At 48.2% G+C, this 18,764-nt stretch overlaps 3 protein-coding genes across 3 annotated transcripts; all 3 read left to right on the top strand.

The window, feature by feature from the left end:
• The first annotated feature begins 340 nt into the window (after window positions 1-340).
• On the top strand, window positions 341-8,260 carry LOC123189401 (lipoyl synthase, mitochondrial). Its single transcript, XM_044601812.1, has 4 exons — window positions 341-870; window positions 6,225-6,436; window positions 6,973-7,352; window positions 7,829-8,260. Exons 1-4 carry the CDS (start codon window positions 428-430, stop codon window positions 7,952-7,954), a joined length of 1,161 nt encoding a protein of 386 aa, XP_044457747.1. The 5' UTR covers window positions 341-427; the 3' UTR covers window positions 7,955-8,260.
• A 5,237-nt stretch (window positions 8,261-13,497) lies between these two features.
• On the top strand, window positions 13,498-15,060 carry LOC123185557 (uncharacterized). Its single transcript, XM_044597419.1, has one exon. It carries the CDS (start codon window positions 13,936-13,938, stop codon window positions 14,542-14,544), a length of 609 nt encoding a protein of 202 aa, XP_044453354.1. The 5' UTR covers window positions 13,498-13,935; the 3' UTR covers window positions 14,545-15,060.
• A 2,397-nt stretch (window positions 15,061-17,457) lies between these two features.
• On the top strand, window positions 17,458-18,422 carry LOC123185556 (uncharacterized). Its single transcript, XM_044597418.1, has one exon. It carries the CDS (start codon window positions 17,634-17,636, stop codon window positions 18,255-18,257), a length of 624 nt encoding a protein of 207 aa, XP_044453353.1. The 5' UTR covers window positions 17,458-17,633; the 3' UTR covers window positions 18,258-18,422.
• The last annotated feature ends 342 nt before the right edge of the window (window positions 18,423-18,764 follow it).

The following is an 18,764-nucleotide window of genomic DNA, read 5'->3' as shown; positions in this document are numbered from 1 at the left end:
GACGACGGTTGCTGTTCTGGTGCGATAATCCTGTGAGGCCTTAGCACAACGACTTCCCGATTGTCTACTACAATAAGGTTTGCGTGGCTCTAGGGATGGAGGGGCGATGACGGTGGCATTCTTTTGACTCGTTGCACAACTTGTAGTCTTCGCTACGTGGTCCATGAACCTGGTTGTAATTATTATTTTTGATGTTCTTTGTAGTTTGTACTACGATGACAGATAACGAATAGATAGAATGTTTTTTTAAAGAAAAAAAAAGCATAAAATGAACAATTCTCCATTATGAGAAGGCGCTCTTCGCTACTGAAAGCGGCTTCTGGATATTTACGCTTCATCGGGATCTCTCCGCACCAAACAAACGCCACCGTCTTCCCCATCTCTCCCGTCCCCGGTCCGGTCCACCAACCGCCTCCAGGCCGCAACCATGCACGGCCGCCGCCATCTGGCGGCCTCCCTGGCGAGAACCCTGTCCCAGGCCCCCTCCCGCTCCATCTCCTCCACCCCGTCCCTCCTCCAAACCCTTGACCCGACCCCGCAGTCCCCTCCCCTCGCCGCGCCCGCGGCGGGGCGGCTCGCGGAGATGCGGAGGCGGCTGCAGGCGGAGACGCCGTCACTGGGGGACTTCGCGTACTCGGTGGAGGTGGGGACGCGGAAGAAGCCGCTGCCCAAGCCCAAGTGGATGAAGGAGACGATCCCCGGCGGGGCCAAGTACGCGGCCATCAAGGCCAAGCTGCGGGAGCTGAAGCTGCACACCGTCTGCGAGGAGGCGCGCTGCCCCAACCTCGGCGAGTGCTGGTCGGGCGGCGAGACCGGCACCGCCACTGCCACCATCATGATCCTCGGTGACACCTGCACGCGCGGATGCAGGTAAAGAGATCAATCCTTTTCGTCTATTGCCTGTATTGGGCACTGCGGACAGCCGCTTAGGTTGTTTAGGCTGTGTACAGGGAAGCCCTAGATAACCTTGTATTTTAGGAGAAGCATAGGCTTTTAGTTTAGATGATCCATATGGTATCATTTCCATGATTTTTGTAGGTGCATAGTTTTGAATGAGCAGCGAGATTGTGAGGGCAAATAGTGTGATTTTGTAGCTTATCGTGTATTTAAGTTATCAGCGCGTATGTCCCGCAAGTAGGCCACAATGAGAACACCAAGAGGGAGTTCTGGGAAGGCCTGGAAGACATGGTTAGGAGTGTACCGATTGGTGAGAAACTCTTCATAGGAGGAGACCTCAATGGCCACGTGGGCAGTGGCGAAGTCAGGATTCGAGTATAGGGGGGACCGAGTACATATATTGATCTAATCTCGTTGTTAATTACTCATCGCTGCTACTAAAATTGTCGATCGTTGGGGGGGGGGGGGCAGGCCCCTGCTCGTCCCCCCCGGCTCCGCCCCTACACGTGGGTACATCTAACACAGGTTTTGAAGGGGCGCACGGGGGCTTTGGCTATGGCATCAGGAATCAAGAAGGAGAAGATGTCTTAAGCTTTGCTCTAGCCTACAACATGATTGTAGCTAACACCCTCTTTAGAAAGAGAGAATCACATCTGGTGACTTTTAGTAGTGGCCAACACTCTAGCCAGATTGATTTCATCCTCTCGAGAAGAGAAGATAGGCGTGCGTGCCTAGACTGTAAGGTGATACCTGGAGAGAGTGTTGTACCCCAGCATAAGCTGGTGGTTGCTGACTTCCGCTTTCGGATTCGTGTCCAGCGGGATAAGCGTGCCAAAGTCGCTAGAACGAAGTGGTGGAAGCTCAAGGGGGAGGTAGCTCTAGCGTTCAAGGAGAGGGTCATTAAGGAGGGCCCTTGGGAGGAAGGAGGAGATGCGAACAATGTGTGGACGAAGATGGCGACTTGCATTCGTAAGGTGGCCTCGGAGGAGCTTGGAGTGTCCAGGGGAAGGAGAAGCGAAGATAAGGATACCTGGTGGTGGAATGATGATGTCCAGAAGGCGATTAAAGAGAAGAAAGATTGCTTCAAACGCCTATACCTGGATAGGAGTGCAGACAACATAGAGAAGTACAAGATGGCGAAGAAGGCCGCAAAGCGAGCTGTTGGTGACGCAAGGGGTCGGGCATATGAGGACCTCTATCAACGGTTAGGCACGAAGGAAGGTGAAAGGGACATCTATAAGATGGCCAAGATCCGAGAGAGGAAGACGAGGGATATTGGCCAAGTCAAATGCATCAAGGACGGAGCAGGCCAACTCTTGGTGAAGGGCGAGGAGATTAAGCATAGATGGCGGGAGTACTTCGACAAGCTGTTCAATGGGGAGAATGAGAGTTCTACCATTGAACTGGACGACTCCTTTGATGAGACCAGCATGCGTTTTGTGCGGCGAATCCAGGAGTCTGAGGTCAAGGAGACTTTAAAAAGGATGAAAGGAGGCAAGGCGATGGGCCCTGATTGTATCCCCATTGAGGTGTGGAAAGGTCTCGGGGACATAGCGATAGTATGGCTAACCAAGCTTTTCAACCTCATTTTTCGGGCAAACAAGATGCCAGAAGAATGGAGACGGAGTATATTAGTACCAATCTTCAAGAACAAGGGGGATGTTCAGAGTTGTACTAATTACCGTGGAATTAAGCTGATGAGCCATACAATGAAGCTATGGGAGAGAGTCATTGAGCACCGCTTAAGAAGAATGACAAGCGTGACCAAAAATCAGTTTGGTTTCATGCCTGGGAGGTCGACCATGGAAGCCATTTTCTTGGTACGACAACTTATGGAGAGATATAGGGAGCAAAAGAAGGACTTGCATATGGTGTTCATTGACTTGGAGAAGGCCTATGATAAGATACCGCGGAATGTCATGTGGTGGGCCTTGGAGAAACACAAAGTCCCAGCAAAGTACATTACCCTCATCAAGGACATGTACGATAATGTTGTGACAAGTGTTCGAACAAGTGATGTCGACACTGATGACTTCCCGATTAAGATAGGACTGCATCAGGGGTCAGCTTTGAGCCCTTATCTTTTTGCATTAGTGATGGATGAGGTCACAAGGGATATACAAGGAGATATCCCATGGTGTATGCTCTTTGCGGATGATGTGGTGCTAGTTGACGATAGTCGGACGGGGGTAAATAGGAAGTTAGAGTTATGGAGACAAACCTTGGAATCGAAAGGGTTTAGGCTTAATAGAACTAAAACCGAGTACATGATGTGCGGTTTCAGTACTACTAGGTGTGAGGAGGAGGTTAGCCTTGATGGCCAGGTGGTACCTCAGAAGGACACCTTTCGGTATTTGGGGTCAATGCTGCAGGAGGATGGGGGTATTGATGAAGATGTGAACCATCGAATCAAAGCCGGATGGATGAAGTGGCGCCAAGCTTCTGGCATTCTCTGTGACAAGAGAGTGCCACAAAAGCTAAAAGGCAAGTTCTACAGGACGGCGGTTCGACCCGCAATGTTGTATGGCGCTGAGTGTTGGCCGACTAAAAGGCGACATGTTCAACAGTTAGGTGTGGCGGAGATGCGTATGTTGAGATGGATGTGTGGCCACACGAGGAAGGATCGAGTCCGGAATGATGATATACGAGATAGAGTTGGGGTAGCACCAATTGAAGAGAAGCTTGTCCAACATCGTCTGAGATGGTTTGAGCATATTCAGCGCAGGCCTCCAGAAGCTCCGGTGCATAGTGGACGGCTAAAGCGTGCGGAGAATGTCAAGAGAGGGCGGGGTAGACCGAATTTGACATGGGAGGAGTCCGTTAAGAGAGACCTGAAGGATTGGAGTATCAGCAAAGAGCTAGCTATGGACAGGGGTGCGTGGAAGCTTGCTATCCATGTGCCAGAGCCATGAGTTGGTTGCGAGATCTTATGGGTTTCACCTCTAGCCTACCCCAACTTGTTTGGGACTAAAGGCTTTGTTGTTGTTGTTGTTGTTGTTATCGTGTATTTAAGTTGCCTTTGCTAGATCATGTGGATGTTTTAACGCTGCTAGTAATTTAAGAAGCGTTCGATTTTAGCTGTTGTGCAAGAGCATATGCTTAATGTGAAGCAATTCTATAGAGAACTGTATTCAGAAACGGCTTAGCTCAAGAGCAGATGCTTAATCAATGTATAAATAGCTTTTATAAATGGTGAACTTCACATGTTATATTTGCTTTAACCAACTAGACTTGCCTGAGTACTCAACCAAAGAACAGTTCTAGGAGAGGTTGCTATTTTCTGTTCATGAGACAAATGAAGGTTTTGGATTCGGCTAGTCAGTTATTCCCACAATTGTGCTTGCACTGCCGCGGAGTTTCTACAGGTATTACTAGAGTTACAATAGGCGAGCAGGAGGTGTGCTGACCTGTTCTGACAGCCTATAAGATCCAACTACCCTTGCCAACATAAAACATCGGCATTGGTCCCTGCCAGTATCTTGAAATTTGTTGAGGAAGGACCACGATGGAATTTGTCCAGCCTGTATCATACCGCAAACCAGTTACTACAGAGAGCTTGCAGCGAGGAGAGGGAGTTTGAAAAAATAAGCAACTATTTGATGTTCATCGTACCATTAAAAATCTGCAGTAGTTGGGGAGGACCTTAGTAACATTTATTTCTTACTTTGAATTTGTACTCTGGTAGCAGCGTGAAATGCATTGTTATATCTTCTGCTTACCCGGAGCATTCTTATGTGTCCTGTCTTGGGTAGAAAATTTCGTGCTTCTTTGCACTTGGCTTGAGTTTTGATTTCCTTCAAGCTAGTTCCTTCTTCAGAATTGCTTGGGTCCCAAACAAAATTCTCATTCTATTGCCAATTGTCATGGGTGTGCTCATAATTAAATGTTTGTTTCACTCTGTATCCTTAGGGCCTTGTGTGGCTTCTCAATGTTTATGTGCTATGATTGTGAGACAATATCCTCAGATGTTGACTGTAATAATTAGCTTTCTTAATAACGATGTGCCATGCTTGATTTTATGCTAAATTAATAGTGGAGAAAGCTTTTCTTCTTCTATTGTCTGGATTAAGTGCTATTAAGTATGCAATCCATGTTGAAATCGACGAAGGTTTTGGTCGCGTAGGCTGTGGACAAAGCTACAAACCAGTTCTGTTGGAGTCTCTTTTGAGTAGCAATTTCAGATATAAGAATGGATTGTTCCTGTGGTGTACATTTCAGGGGAACTGCTAATTTTTGTTGTTGTTTTGGCAACATATTTCGTTTTAGTGGCGGCTTAGTAGAACTAAAACTGAGTACATGAGGTGCGGTTTCAGTACTACTAGGCACGAAGAGGAGGACCTTGATGGGCAGGTGGTACCTCAGAAGGACACCTTTCGAAATTTGGGGTCAATGCTGCAGATGGATGGTGATATCAATAAAGATGTGAGCCCTCGAATCAAAGCCGGATGGATGAAGTAGCGCCAAGCTTTTGGCATTCTCTGTGACGAGTGCCACAAAAACTAAAAGGCAGGTTCTATAGGATGGCGATTCGACCTGCAATGTTGTATAGCGCTGAGTATTGGCCGACTAAAATGTGACATGTTCAACAATTAGGTGTAGTGGAGATGCGCATGTTGAGTTGGATGTGTGGCCACACAGGAAAGGACCGGGTCCGGAATGATGATATACATGATTGAGTTGGGGTAGCACCGATTGAAGAGAAGCCCGTCCAACATCGTCTAAGGTGGTTTGGACATATACAGCTCAGGTGCATAGCGGACGGTTAAAGCGTGCTGATAATGTCAAGAGAGGTCGGGGTAGACCAAATTTGACATGGGAGGAGTCCGTAAAGAGAGATCTGAAGGGCTGGAATATCACCAAAGAACTAGCCATGGACAAGGGCGCGTGGAAGTTAGCTATCCACGTGCCAGAACCATGAGCTGGTTTTGAGATCTTATGGGTTTCAGCTCTAGCCTACCCCAACTTGTTTGGAACTAAAGGCTTAGTAGTAGTAGAGTAGCTGTTGTTATTGTTGCAACATATTTCTTTTAGCTGTGTCCTCATATTTACGTGGCCCTGCCAGGTACAGAAGTGATTTATTATTGTTTTGTTCGACAGTTTATTCCAGTTCTTTGCTCATATCACACTCTACCATTGTACTCCCTCCGTCCCAAAATTATTGTCTTAGATTTGTCTAAATACGGATGTATCTAGATACGTTTTAGTGTTAGATACATCCGTATCTAGACAAATCTAAGACAAGAATTTTGGGCCGGAGGGAGTATTAGTTAAGACTCACCTTTTAGAGATGACATATTGTTAGAATTTGAGAAGTCGATAATTTGCAGATTTTGCAATGTCAAGACATCACGAACCCCTCCTCCACCAGATCCTAATGAGCCTGCCAATGTTGCGCAAGCTATTGCATCGTGGGGCCTTGAATATATAGTCATCACAAGTGTGGATCGGGATGATTTACCTGATCAGGGGAGTGGCCATTTTGCTGAAACAGTACAGAGGCTGAAGACTTTAAAGCCAGATATGCTTATTGAAGCGCTTGGTAAGAGGATACTCCTAGTTCTGTTGTCAGTTGTTCAGTATCCCCTCAGTTTATTTTTGTAAGGCGTGATTTAACCTGGCATGGTCACGTAGATTGAACTTTGGCTGTTAATTCCTTTCGTGATATATATTGATAATTAGAAAATCGTTAATAAATGAATGTACTTTCAAGTATGATTTTAATGGGTGCCACTTTTGTGTTGCTATACCTATATAGTCAACTACTCCCTCCGTTCCTAAATATAAGTCTTTTTAGAGATTTCAATACAAACTACATACGGATGTATATAGACATATTTTAGAGCGTAGATTCACTCATTTTGCTCCGTATGTAGTCCCTTATTGGAATCTCTAAAAAGACTTACATTTAGGAACAGAGGGAGTAATTATGTTCTGAGCATTGCAAAGTTCGAATCTTGCAACATGTGTGTGTATTATAAATTATAAACATGAGTATTTTCTATTTTGACACACCGGCTGTTATCTTTTACTCTTAGGCATTCCATGTACTGTGCCCTTACACAAATAATTTTACAGTGCCTGATTTCCAAGGAGATCGAAGTTGTGTAGAAAAGGTAGCAACTTCCGGTTTGCATGTTTTTGCACACAATATTGAAACGGTGGAAGAGCTTCAAAGAAGTGTGCGAGACCACCGTGCAAATTTTAAGCAATCAATGGATGTTCTGAAAATGGCGAAGGAGTATGCCCCTCCTGGCACCCTCACAAAGACATCAGTCATGCTGGGTTGTGGGGAGACTCCCGATCAGGTTATCAGCACAATGGAAAAGGTGCGAGCTGCTGGTGTTGATGTCATTACATTTGGTCAGTACATGAGGCCGTCAAAGCGACATATGCCAGTGTCTGAGTATATTACACCTGAAGCCTTCGAGAACTACCGCGCCCTTGGTGTTGAAATGGTATGCTCCATCCACATCTTGTACTTTGAGTTCTTGCAATTTTTGATTACGCAAAGATCTATTATCAACCATGATTTGCTATTATACATATTATCTGTGTCAAATGTAACATTAACCATCAATCTAATTTCACAACATACACACAATAAATCACTTTACTCAGCCACAATGCATTGTCTAGTACCTAGTATTTTTTATTGGTTGTTAATGAGTATCATGATCCGCAAAGAAAAAATAAACAAATCTGGATGGTGCACCCTTGTCACTTCTGCCGTTTAGTAAACCACCATGGTTTCTTATGCTAGAGACGTGAAGATCTAGGAACTTGCTTTTATCATAATAATCTATATCAGTGCTACTGTTATCCTTTTTGGTTCCCCGGAATCTTTCTTAGTGCTCAGGACACGCAATACTCTTACTCTGCATTGTACGTATTGATTGAATTGCTGACAAAATGACATGTTTTTAAATGGCAGGGATTCCGTTATGTTGCATCTGGTCCGATGGTTCGGTCCTCTTACAAAGCAGGCGAATTCTACATCAAAGCCATGATCGAAGATGACCGAGCAAAATCAGGTGCTGTTGCAGACTCAAGTTGCTAGCTGACACACCTCCAGGCATTGACATGGTTACGCTGCAAATAAGATGTTCTAATTGGAGAAACATGTTTGATTTTATACATCTTGGTAATACTACTATTCTTTTCAAGAGAATGAATTCTTCTGCTCCCCTCCTTTTTTTTACTTAAAACTGCTATTTGCATTTCTTCATACTATCCCATCTTTTGTACGTGGCTATAAAATCATCCATTGTAACAGTAAGGGATAGAGTCCGTCAATGTACCTACCGGATATTATTGAGGCCATTATTGTGCCTCATGTGATGCGCTTGTACAGAGTTTTGACGAAGATTGGCTGTGGACTTTCTGTGCTATTGGTAGTAGATCCGATCTGCTACAGATCATGAGAAAGAGATGTAGACCGCCATTAATCCACAGATCGCTAAGCACTCTTTGTAGGCCAACTTGACCCTCTTTTTTTGTGGTCAACTCTGCGAGGTCCTCGCCATAGGGTCAGGAAAGGAATGTGTCAGGTGTAAAGAACACCACTAACGAGTATTATTGACGCGTGACTGGTGGCTGGAGCTAAAAGCCGTGCAATAATGCTGACTCGTGAACCGTCTGAGTCTGAACTATCATTCGCTTTGTCAACCGTCCATCGAAGGTTGCTTGCGTGCCCTACCATTTTCTCCTGCCACTGGCGGAGCACCACGGTTGGGTCAAATCCTTGGGATGATTGAGAGTGTATCCTGTGCACCGGATGAATTTGTGCACCTGCTGCACCAATGGCTCCTGGGCCGTTGGATGGAGAAGGAAGGTACAAGATGTACCTACAAGCCCGCCACGGGCACATTTGCAGAAGGCGCCTAGCATATTTGTATTATTACTGCATGCATGGAGCAAAGCGGGTCACTTCTTGCTGAGCTAGCTATCTTCCTTACAGATCCCATCTCTTTTGGAAGAAAAAAAAATCAACTGTTGGCATGACATGCTAGCAGAAAAACGCGAGTTCATCCCACGCAGCTTATCTAGTCAAGTTATATCCACTTTAAATTGCATAAGTACTATTTTTAGTACACAGAAATGTTCAACAACATTCTAGGTGCACTACTGGAGATGGAGGATTTACATACTTAATACTCATTTCAAATTAATTGACTCAACTTTATCTGCATAAATATGTTTTAGTGTCTAAATGTGTATTTAGACAAAATTGACTAAATTAATTTGGAACCGAGGGAGCAAGAAATAACAAGTCATTTGTGTCAACAGCAAGGTAGCTTGAATGGATCGGGCTTTAAACCATTAGTTTTCGCAAAAAAAAAAAAGTGATACAGTACCTGAGAAAATTGGTTGACGTGAAACTATTGAAGCAGCAACAGAACTTGCGCTTTCACAACAGAAATACAGAATACATAACTTCATGCAAAATATTTGGCATAAAAAAATTCAACGCCTGAATATATAGGAGTACTACCATGCCATTTGTTTAATGGAATCACCGAGATGCCCCAAGTACGCTCAATTCAGCGGTAGTACAAGGATCGCTTTTTAAATGTACTAGTAGCCCACCTTGCTGGTAGATCTTGTGTCTCCATTCTCCATCCAACGGTCCAGGAACCCTTGGTGCACCAGGTGCACAAGTTCATTCGGTGCACGGGATACGTTTTCTGATTGATTAGCTTTGATTTGCAAGCTTAAGGGCCACTTCGCCTCTTTGATTGCAGGATGAAAAGACCATGAATATGAAAAACATAAGAATTTTTTGTTGCGAGAAAAAACATAAGAATTTATATCATGGCATTTACATCCCTCGTAAGGCCTTGTACAATGCTACGTGCTTAGCGAGATGCTTACAAAGAAATAAACCGAGTTTTCTAAAGGGTCAATGCCTATTTCTATAGGAGAGACGACTAATTAAGTGTCTGCCCTGTACAGATGAGTATCGATGCTTTAGAAAAGCCTGGTTGGCAGACGACTCTCGTGACCGCATCGCCCCGCGGGCGACCGGTCGTGCCTCCAGCGCCTCCTCCCCGAGCTCTTCCCCCCTCTCTCCTTGCCGCCGTCGCTGGCGTCCGGCGCCGGGCCTGGCCCGGGCGGCGCTGGCGGCGGTGGCCACTGGCCTTTCCCCTCGCTGGCCGCTTTGACGCGGGGCGGTGCGGCGCTGCGGGGTGCTCCTAGGCGGCGACTGTCCGGCGCGGCGGCGGTGCTCTCTGGCGTGGTGGCGGGGGATCTTCTGGGCGGCGGCGCTGCCGTTGGCGGCGGGACGGTGCGGCGGTGCGATCTGGTAGCGCCCGCTCGACCCAGATCTGGGCCCTTCAGGCCCCATCTGGGTCTGGGCGGGCTGGCGGCGGGGAGGGTCGTCGGTGTGGCTTCCGGGAGGCCGGGGAACGGCGATGGGCGGGTGGATGCTGGCGGCGCTGGTGCCGCCCTGCTGCAGCGTGGCCGGCGGGGCTTTACGGACCCAAATCGGGCCTGGCCGGGTCAGGGGTGGCCTGGTATGCCCTGCTGCTGCGTCCGGACGGCGATCGCGACGGTGCCGGAGACTCGGGCCTCCCGCACGACGGCAGTGGAGGTAGTCCCCTCCCGCGTGGCTCCGGTGCTGCTGCTCCTGTCGCCTCGTGCGTCTCTCTCCATCCTCTTGGCCTCGTGATGGTGATCTCGGTGAGGCGGCGTGGGTGGCGTCAAGACCGCGGTGGCGCATGCTGGTGGGCGGCGAGGTGGCTAGTTGGGCGGTGGGGTTTGGAGTGCGGGAGAAATCCCTTGCCGGCTCTCTTCCGGCTCCGATGCGGTGACACTTGCGGTTGCCACCATTCCTTCTTGGAGGGTGTCGGATGTATCCATCCGCCACTTCCTTTCGCGTGCCGAGGGAAACCCTAGGACACGTCCGGGCAGCAGCGTCGTCGACGTCGCATCCTTTGTTGGAGGTGCTGCTTGGTAGGCGGCGGGTCGGACGGGTCTATGGTGGGTCAATTTCGGAGGGCGCAGCGGTGGCGGGTCATCCGCGCTTTGTCGAGCTGCCGTTGTTGGCATTTCTTTCTTCTTCTTCTTCTTCTTCTTCTTCTTTGTTCTTTTTCTTTTTTTTGGACTTGTTGTGCTTCTCCCCCGAGCATTCCTATGTATCGGTGTTGGTTGCTTTGGAATACAAAGAAGGGTGAAATCTTTTTGGGTAAAAGCCTGATTTATTTCTTCAAGCACCTCTTCTAAGCACCTTGCGTTGTATTTGGCCTAACTATTCGATCACATGTTTATTCTCGCGCAAGAAGTTCTTTGCTTGTATCACAAAAAGGCTCAGGGCGCGATTGGACGATTACAGGCGGAAAATTATTACGTGCATCTCGGTTGGTTGGTTGTTTAGATCCTGAAGAACGGGCGTTTTGTACCTTCCATCTGGATTTTACGGACACCCAATTTAATGACGGGTGTAAGGGATTACAGGTGTAAAAATGAATATTATCTCCATCTCAAAATTCTTGTTTTAGATTTATCTATATATGGATGTATCTGAGTAGCATTCTTTCAAGCGAGGCCTCTATAACTTATGTGTTAGGAAAGAAGAGAATTTTTTTTAACTCAGTGGTAATTTTATTTTAAACTGCATGCAAACTAGTAGTACACATGAAAACTCATATGGTTTCGATCCTATAAATGGAAGTTGCAAGATTTGGCAGCGAAATAACGAAGATCTTACTTGGATATGAGTTTTCATGGGTTCAGGCAAAGGTAGGAAAACCATCCGTGTCACGCGGATAAACAACAAAGTATGCATGTAGCTACTCTGAGTAGGATCTAACAAACTTCTAACGGAAACAAATTCAGTCAAACCCGCTTGTTGACCTGTGTATTGCGTGCTTAAGAGCCAGCTGGTTACAAAAGTCATGATCACCACGTACTCGCCAATGCGAATTGGCGTAGATGTTGTCTAGCTCAATATAAAATACTTCCTCGGTCCCAAAATAAGTGTCAAAATAAGTGTCTTAAGCTTAGTACAAAGTTAAGACACTTATTTTGGGACGGAGGGAGTACCATACAGAGTGTTCTGAGCCGCGTGTCGTTGTGTCGCCGCCTCACAGACCGAGGGAGAGAGAAAAGCGAAGGGGGTGAGAGCGGAATGTAGTTATTGATTCACTCTTTTTAGATGGTGCCCGTCTCTCATTCAAACATGAAAAACAAACAATGGTTTATCAAGGATTTAACAAGATTTTGCTACACACGCAGTTTCATCACTGTGTGTGGGTAGGGATGCGATCGGGCGTCCCGAAAGGTCCCGCTTAAACTGGAGGTTAGTTCAAACTGAACTAAATGTAAGCAGGGCAATTACAACTAACCTATTCTATTTTGACTAGGGAGCGGCGCATATCGGGCGCCACTCTGCATCCTTAGTGTGGGGTGCTACCTATGTTTTCACGTGCCAATACGTTCATGTTTAAGGGTAAGGTCTTCATAGCGACGTTCAAAATAGATACACCGTCTCTTGTCGCCGGTGAATGTTGGACGCATCGACATGCAGTCGTTGTCGCACACCTAAGAATCAAGGCAACCGATATTTCTGAAGGAGAGATGAAGTAAAACATGCAAAGTAGAGCAACACCATTCGTGTAGAGTTTCTTGGGTCAAACTAGTGGCAGCTGCCCGCGTGTGAAAATGTGGACTCTTCAACCAAGTCCACGCTTCCGATTGATCTCACACCACTATAGACTTACGGCCGGAGTTTACGAAAACAATCTTATGGACGTGAAATCAAGGGGTGGACCCTCTCTCCAGCCAACCAGCTAATAACAATCGGTTTGTGTAATTTACATTTAGATGTTTTCTAAGGATGTCACAGCAACAAGGAACAAAAAAAAAAGCTAGGACAAAAAAAATTAGACCACAAATATAATTGACATCAGGTTATGTCACATCTAGATATGGAGGCAGCAACAAGGATGTCACAGTTATGTCACATCTAAATGTGTTCTAAACAGATCCAATAACAATTCCGTCCGTAGCTTTGAATCTGTGAAAAACAGTCCGTAGTTGTAGCATCGCCGGTGAAAATAATGACACGCAAGGGCCTGCAATTGAATAAACAGCAAACAAGTAAATCCTATAAACGTCGGCGTGGCAAAGCCCACGTCTGGTTCTAGGTACGTATCTTCTTTTGCCGACTATAGCCGAACATACACATGTGAAATATGGAGGCAGTATATCAACTTATTACAATCGTCGAAACTAAGGATTAGAACGATATATACTACTAGAACTAAGCTACCTGTTCTTTACCCCCAACAATCCTTTACATTAACCGCACAGCAATTGACACATGCGGATTAACAATCTGATCTGCATCACAGGATCCTAATCCTAACCTAGTTATCTGAATCCGATTCAGACCACGGAGGCTTTTACCACTTTTACACTCAATATAAAAAACTGTAGTGCGCCCCAAGAACTACGAAGCCAGAATCTGAGTGCAGCGGGGCTGGTAGCTATCAGCAATCTAGTTACGCATGTGCTGCGTCCGATCGTTCCAGCACACGTAGTAGTTTATACCCGATATCAACGTGATCAGTCACCATGCCCATCCCCGTCAGCCCCCCGCCCGCCACTCTTGCGCCGTGCCTATGGCCAGGCAGCCCTTGACGTGCCCAAGGGTAACTCGAGTTCACCCGGCCCTCACCCCCCACCCGCACTGGCACGCGCGGGCGGCTGGCTCCCCTCGGGAAAGCGAGGGCCGTTTCATTTTCAGCCATGTGGTTTTGCACGGCTGCCATGGCGACCTAAAGCGACTGCTCCCATGCGGCATCCTCTATGCACTATGCGTGCATATCCTCTTGACCCCTTCCTTTGATGGCCGCGCGCGCCACTGAGCACTCGGATATGCATAAGTAGTTCCACTTGCGGCCTCCCAGCAAAGCCCTATATAAGCGCCCCCTTCCAAGAAAGATTCAGTTCAAGCTCGTCTACCCCACTGCTCGCTCAGCAACCAGCATATAACACATAGTTTAATTTGACACCTGTCGACACTCGAGAGAGAGGAGCATGGCGACCTTGCGCAGGCAGCCGAGTCTGGAGTTCGACGTCAAGGTCGTGAGGGTGGCCGGCGTAGAGGCGCGGCTCGAGGGTAGTCTCTTTGTGAGGTACTACGTCCCGGCCGGCGACGGGAGGCGGCGGATCCGCGTGGACACGCGCGAGGTCCCGTGCGGCGCCGGGGGCGACGACGTGCTCTGGGGAGAGCGCGTGCGCTTCCAGCTGGCGGGCAACGCCGGGGCCGTCGCCGCGCCGGGCAAGGTCGCGTTCGAGCTCCGGTGGAGGCCGCGCCCATCGTCGTCCGGGCTCGCGGCGTTCCTGGGGACAGGGAGGCCGTCGTCGCGCGTGCTGGCGCGGGCCGAGCTCGCTTTGTCGGCGTCGGCGGAGAGCTGGCTGAGACTCTCGCCGGCGAGCCGGGAGCTGGGCGGCGGGTGCAAGGCGCCCAAGTTGCTCGTCGAGGTCAAGATCCTCCACGGCGTAGCGGCTGCCGATCGCGTGGCCGTGCAGGCGAGGAAGTTCGGCGGCGTGAACGAGTGCTGCCGTGGCGGCGAGCGCTGCGGCAGCTGCGGGTGGGTCGGGACCGAGGAGGACATGTTCCTGGCGGCGACGTTTACTCAATAGCAGTACCACTGTACCAGTATTGTGATGGTAGGTGAACTTCGTAGTAGAGCTCTTCCAGCAAGCAGTTGTCGATTTCAGTCAAACTCGGGCGTGAAATATGAACAAATTTTGAACAAGATGCCAAATTCAGTTCTGGTATTTTTGCGCTTCCTCGTCGCCGGGCCAACGATTGTTCTTCCGCGCTCAGGCGGCTCTGAGCGGTGTGCACATCGGAGACGCGGCGCGCAGCCGTGAAGCTTCAACGGAAATTAAGACGGGGGTCGAACTAAGTGGATCATGCACTAGCCCTTTTTTTTTAGTTAAGAAGACTATATACGATACTAAAGTAGGGTTTGGCATCACAGTAGATCACAAAGATCCCGTTTGCCCTGTCAATTTTTGTTTATTTTAGCATCCGTTTGAATTTAACTTTTTTGTGCTTTTTTTCACAGTAGTACAGTACATTATAAAACACAAGAGGTAACAATCACAGTGCAACTAACTTTAGTCTGCTTGCATACAGATCTAAGGAGCCCCTGAAGAGCTCCATTTCAGCATTTGTGACCTCCCTTCCCTTAATCTTTTATTCTAAACTGGGCCTAAACACTATGGGCTACTAACATAGCTTGCAAAACATCTTACATTTGAAGTAGTATATAACAAACTACAAGTTGAACTTTTTTATTTTGTGTATTGTGTGTCATATAAAAAATACATGGCCGCTTGAGCAATATGGGCCTATCATGTCATCATCTGCGCTGGTGCATAGCTTGGTGGAAAGTATTATGACATCCACACGATATTTCGTCGATGAATACGATGGAAGCAAAAGCATAATGATAAGTTTTTAACAGTTGAGGCGTTTGGAGAGAGAATTTATAGCATATAGGTACGGGGACACGCGGATCCAGCGCCATCGATCGGCGCCAATATTCACGAGATGGCTTATGTATACACATACTGCATTTGTATATCATGTCGATATACTTGTTGGTGTGGGGTCCGATACCTGTTACGTGGGGACGATTAACAATAGAAAACGGGAAGGAACAAACAAATATAGAACAGATGAGCAAAAGCGATTCATTAAGCCATTGTTATGTTATTTTTCTTACTTCTTGTTTGTTCTTATCTTCCTCTCGAAAAAGAACATCAATCTTTAAGCATGGTTCAATCAGAAAAAGCAAGAGATCAATAGTATTTATGTTGGTGCAAAAAGGTACAAATTCGTTTGGAAAGGTTTATTTTCTTATGCAAAGGCAAGATATCATCTTCTGTCTTTACAGATTGAAATACTTGAATGATATGAACACTCAGAGCAAAATCCAGCACATGTCGAATAGTAGGTCCCGGACTAAGGGTCTTGAGATGATGGTAACAAAGACATGAGTTTTTCCTAGGTTCGGGCTCTCAGAGGAGATAAAACCCTACGTCCTACTTGTGTTTTATTGCGTTTGGATGGAGTATGTATAGTACAGTCGAGCTACCCTGAAATTGTTGTCTCTCTCTACGAGCCCTACCCCTCGGTTTATATAGGTACCGGGCCGGGGGTGTCTAGGGTTACATCCTAGACGTACAAAGAAAACGGGTTGTAAATGACTTCTAACATCTTGGAGTATACAAGTCTTCGGGAGTCTTCCTTTCATACGACATGGGTCGCTTCGATGTGGCCCACTGGTGAACTGACATGGGGGTCATCGGCCTGGGCCACCAGACCGGGAGACGACCTGTTAAGAGACCCCCTAGCCGGGACACGATCAATAGCCCCTGAATCGGTCTTTAATTTTGGACACACCTTGGTTATTCTGGGATGTTCTTCTCTTCTGGCCTTTGCCCCCTTCAGGTAGGGTCAGCTATATCGGATCTCCCGTGCCGGGTACCTGCCACCAAGAAAGGTAGCTTACGCGTGTCCGGGGTTCATCGCCATTGGCCAGGACACCGTTCAGGAGTTCATCCCCATTCCTCAGGAAAACTAGATGATATGCTTCGTCCTCGTACTTATTCAAGGTTTTTTTTCCAGTTCCGGGGCCTCCTTCACTTCTACTGCCTTCAGTTGCATCATTTATCCCCCAATTCAATTCTCCACATAGCATGCTATGTGTCACGCTATACAAAACCTTCCTCGGCGCGAACCAACCTGTGGTTGGATGGTTAGATGGGATGTGGTATCTTCAGTCCATCAAGGTTCAAATCCTGGTGCTCGCATTTATTTCTGGATTTATTTCAGGATTTCTGATGATGCACATTCAGTGGGAGGAGACGTTTCCGTCGACGACGAGGCACCTATGATTACTTCGTAAATCTCAAGATGATATGTCGGCTCAGTCATTCGAATGTGCTCATAAGGATAGGATGTGCGTATGTGCGTTCGTAGGGATAAGTGTATGCGTGTGTACAGGGGCGGAGCCAGGGGGGACGAGCAGGGGCCTGGCCCCCCCAACAATCAACAATTTTAGTAGGAGCAATGAGTAATTACCAACGAGATTCGATCAATATACGTACTCGGCCCCCCCTATACTTCAATCCTGGCTCCGCCACTGCGTGTGTATATGAGTGCTTGTGTGTACTGATGTTAAAAAAAAACTTCCTCGGCTGTACGACGCATTTTGGTTTATGACACAAGTACTTTTACGTCCAAGCGCGAACTAGCGGCGATGCTCTGGTAGATAGCGGCACCGTTATCTAGGATAGCCGAAGCAGGTTACTTGGACGGTTCACCTGAGAACTGACAGGAGGATCCTCCTTTGCTCCAATCCCACCCGAAAAAAGGTAGAGTATTCAACTCCCAATGGCACGCGCGGCTTGCTCCTCTCGGGAAAGCCAGGGCCGTTTCATTTTCAGCCATGTGGTTTTGCATGGCTGCCGTCGCGACTTAAAGCGACTGCTCCCATGCGGCATCCTCTATGCGTTGCGTTGCGTGCATATCCCCTTGAACCCCCGGCGCGCCACTGAGCACTTGGATATGCATAACTAGTTCCACTTGCGGCCTCCCAACCCAACAAAGTCCTATATAAGCGCCTCAGTTCAAGCTCAGTTACCCCACTGCTCGCTCAGCAATCATCAGACATAGAGTACATAGTTTAATTCGACACTTGAGGAGAAGTAGAAGCATGGCGACCCTGTGGAGGCAGCCGAGCCTCGAGTTCGACGTCAAGGTCGTCCGGGTCGCCGGCGTCGAGGCACGGCTCGAGGGCGGCCTCTTTGTGAGGTACTACGTCCCGGCGGGCGACGGGAGGCGGCGGATCCGCGTGGACACGCGCGAGGTCCCGTGCGGCGCCGGGGGCGACGACGTGCTCTGGGGCGAGCGCGTGCGCTTCCAGCTGGCGGGCAACGCCGGGGCCGTCGCCGCGCCGGGCAAGGTCGCGTTCGAGCTCCGGTGGAGGCCGCGCCCGTCGTCGTCCGGGCTCGCGGCGTTCTTGGGAACAGGGAGGCCGTCGTCGCGCGTGCTGGCGCGGGCCGAGCTCGCCTTGTCGGCGCGCGCGAAGTCGGCGTCGGAGGAGAGCTGGCTGAGACTCTCGCCAGCGGGCCGGGAGCTGGGCGGCGGGTGCAAGGCGCCCAAGTTGCTCGTGGAGGTCAAGGTCGTCCACGCCGTAGCGGCGGCCGATCGCGTGGCCGTGCAAGCGAGGAAGTTCGGCGGCGTCAACGAGTGCTGCCGTGGCGTCGAGCGCTGCGGTAGCTGCGGCTGGGTCGGCACCGAGGAGGACATGTTCCTCGCGGCGACGTTTACTCAATAGCAGCAGCAAGATTGTAATGGTAGGTGAACTTCGTAGGAAGGAGGTGCACATATGGTTTTGCTAGTTCTTCCTTCAAGAAGTTGTGGATTTCAGGCAAACTCAGCCGTGAAATTATGAAGCAAATTTTTTTTGCGAAAAAAATTATGAAGCAATTTTGAACAAAGATCTCTAGTTTTGCATCACTCCGTTTGAGTATTTTTGCGCATCCTCGTTACCCTTGGATTGGATGTGTGGCTCACATGCACGTGTAGACGATGTTTCTTCTGTGCTGCCTGGCGCCGGGCTCTGCGCTGTGCCGCTGTGTGCACGTCCGAGACGCGGTGAAGCTTGAGCATAAATTAATACGGGATCGTACTAAGTGGATTATGCACTAACTCCTTTTTTAGTTAAGATTACGATAGTTCCAAGTTGGGTTCGGCATCACGCTAGATCATAAAAATCTTGTTTGCCCGTTCACTTTTATTTTAGCGTATATTTGACTTCATTTCACTTACTTCTGCGTCAATT

The sequence above is a fragment of the Triticum aestivum genome, chromosome 2A (genome assembly GCF_018294505.1).
Source record: "Triticum aestivum cultivar Chinese Spring chromosome 2A, IWGSC CS RefSeq v2.1, whole genome shotgun sequence".
In the NCBI taxonomy this organism is placed as follows: domain Eukaryota; kingdom Viridiplantae; phylum Streptophyta; class Magnoliopsida; order Poales; family Poaceae; genus Triticum; species Triticum aestivum.
The sequence above is the reverse complement of the archived record's forward strand: the minus strand, read 5'-3'. Positions and strand labels throughout refer to the sequence as shown.

Excerpts from the sequence above, each read along its gene's own strand:
- LOC123185557 (XM_044597419.1), top strand. The coding sequence starts at position 13,936 with ATGGCGACCTTGCGCAGGCAGCCGAGTCTGGAGTTCGACGTCAAGGTC.
- LOC123185556 (XM_044597418.1), top strand. The coding sequence starts at position 17,634 with ATGGCGACCCTGTGGAGGCAGCCGAGCCTCGAGTTCGACGTCAAGGTC.
- LOC123189401 (XM_044601812.1), top strand. The coding sequence starts at position 428 with ATGCACGGCCGCCGCCATCTGGCGGCCTCCCTGGCGAGAACCCTGTCC. Across the intron at positions 6,437-6,972 it reads TATGCTTATTGAAGCGCTTG|TGCCTGATTTCCAAGGAGAT; the intron begins GTAAGAGGATAC and ends ATAATTTTACAG. Across the intron at positions 7,353-7,828 it reads GCGCCCTTGGTGTTGAAATG|GGATTCCGTTATGTTGCATC; the intron begins GTATGCTCCATC and ends TTTAAATGGCAG.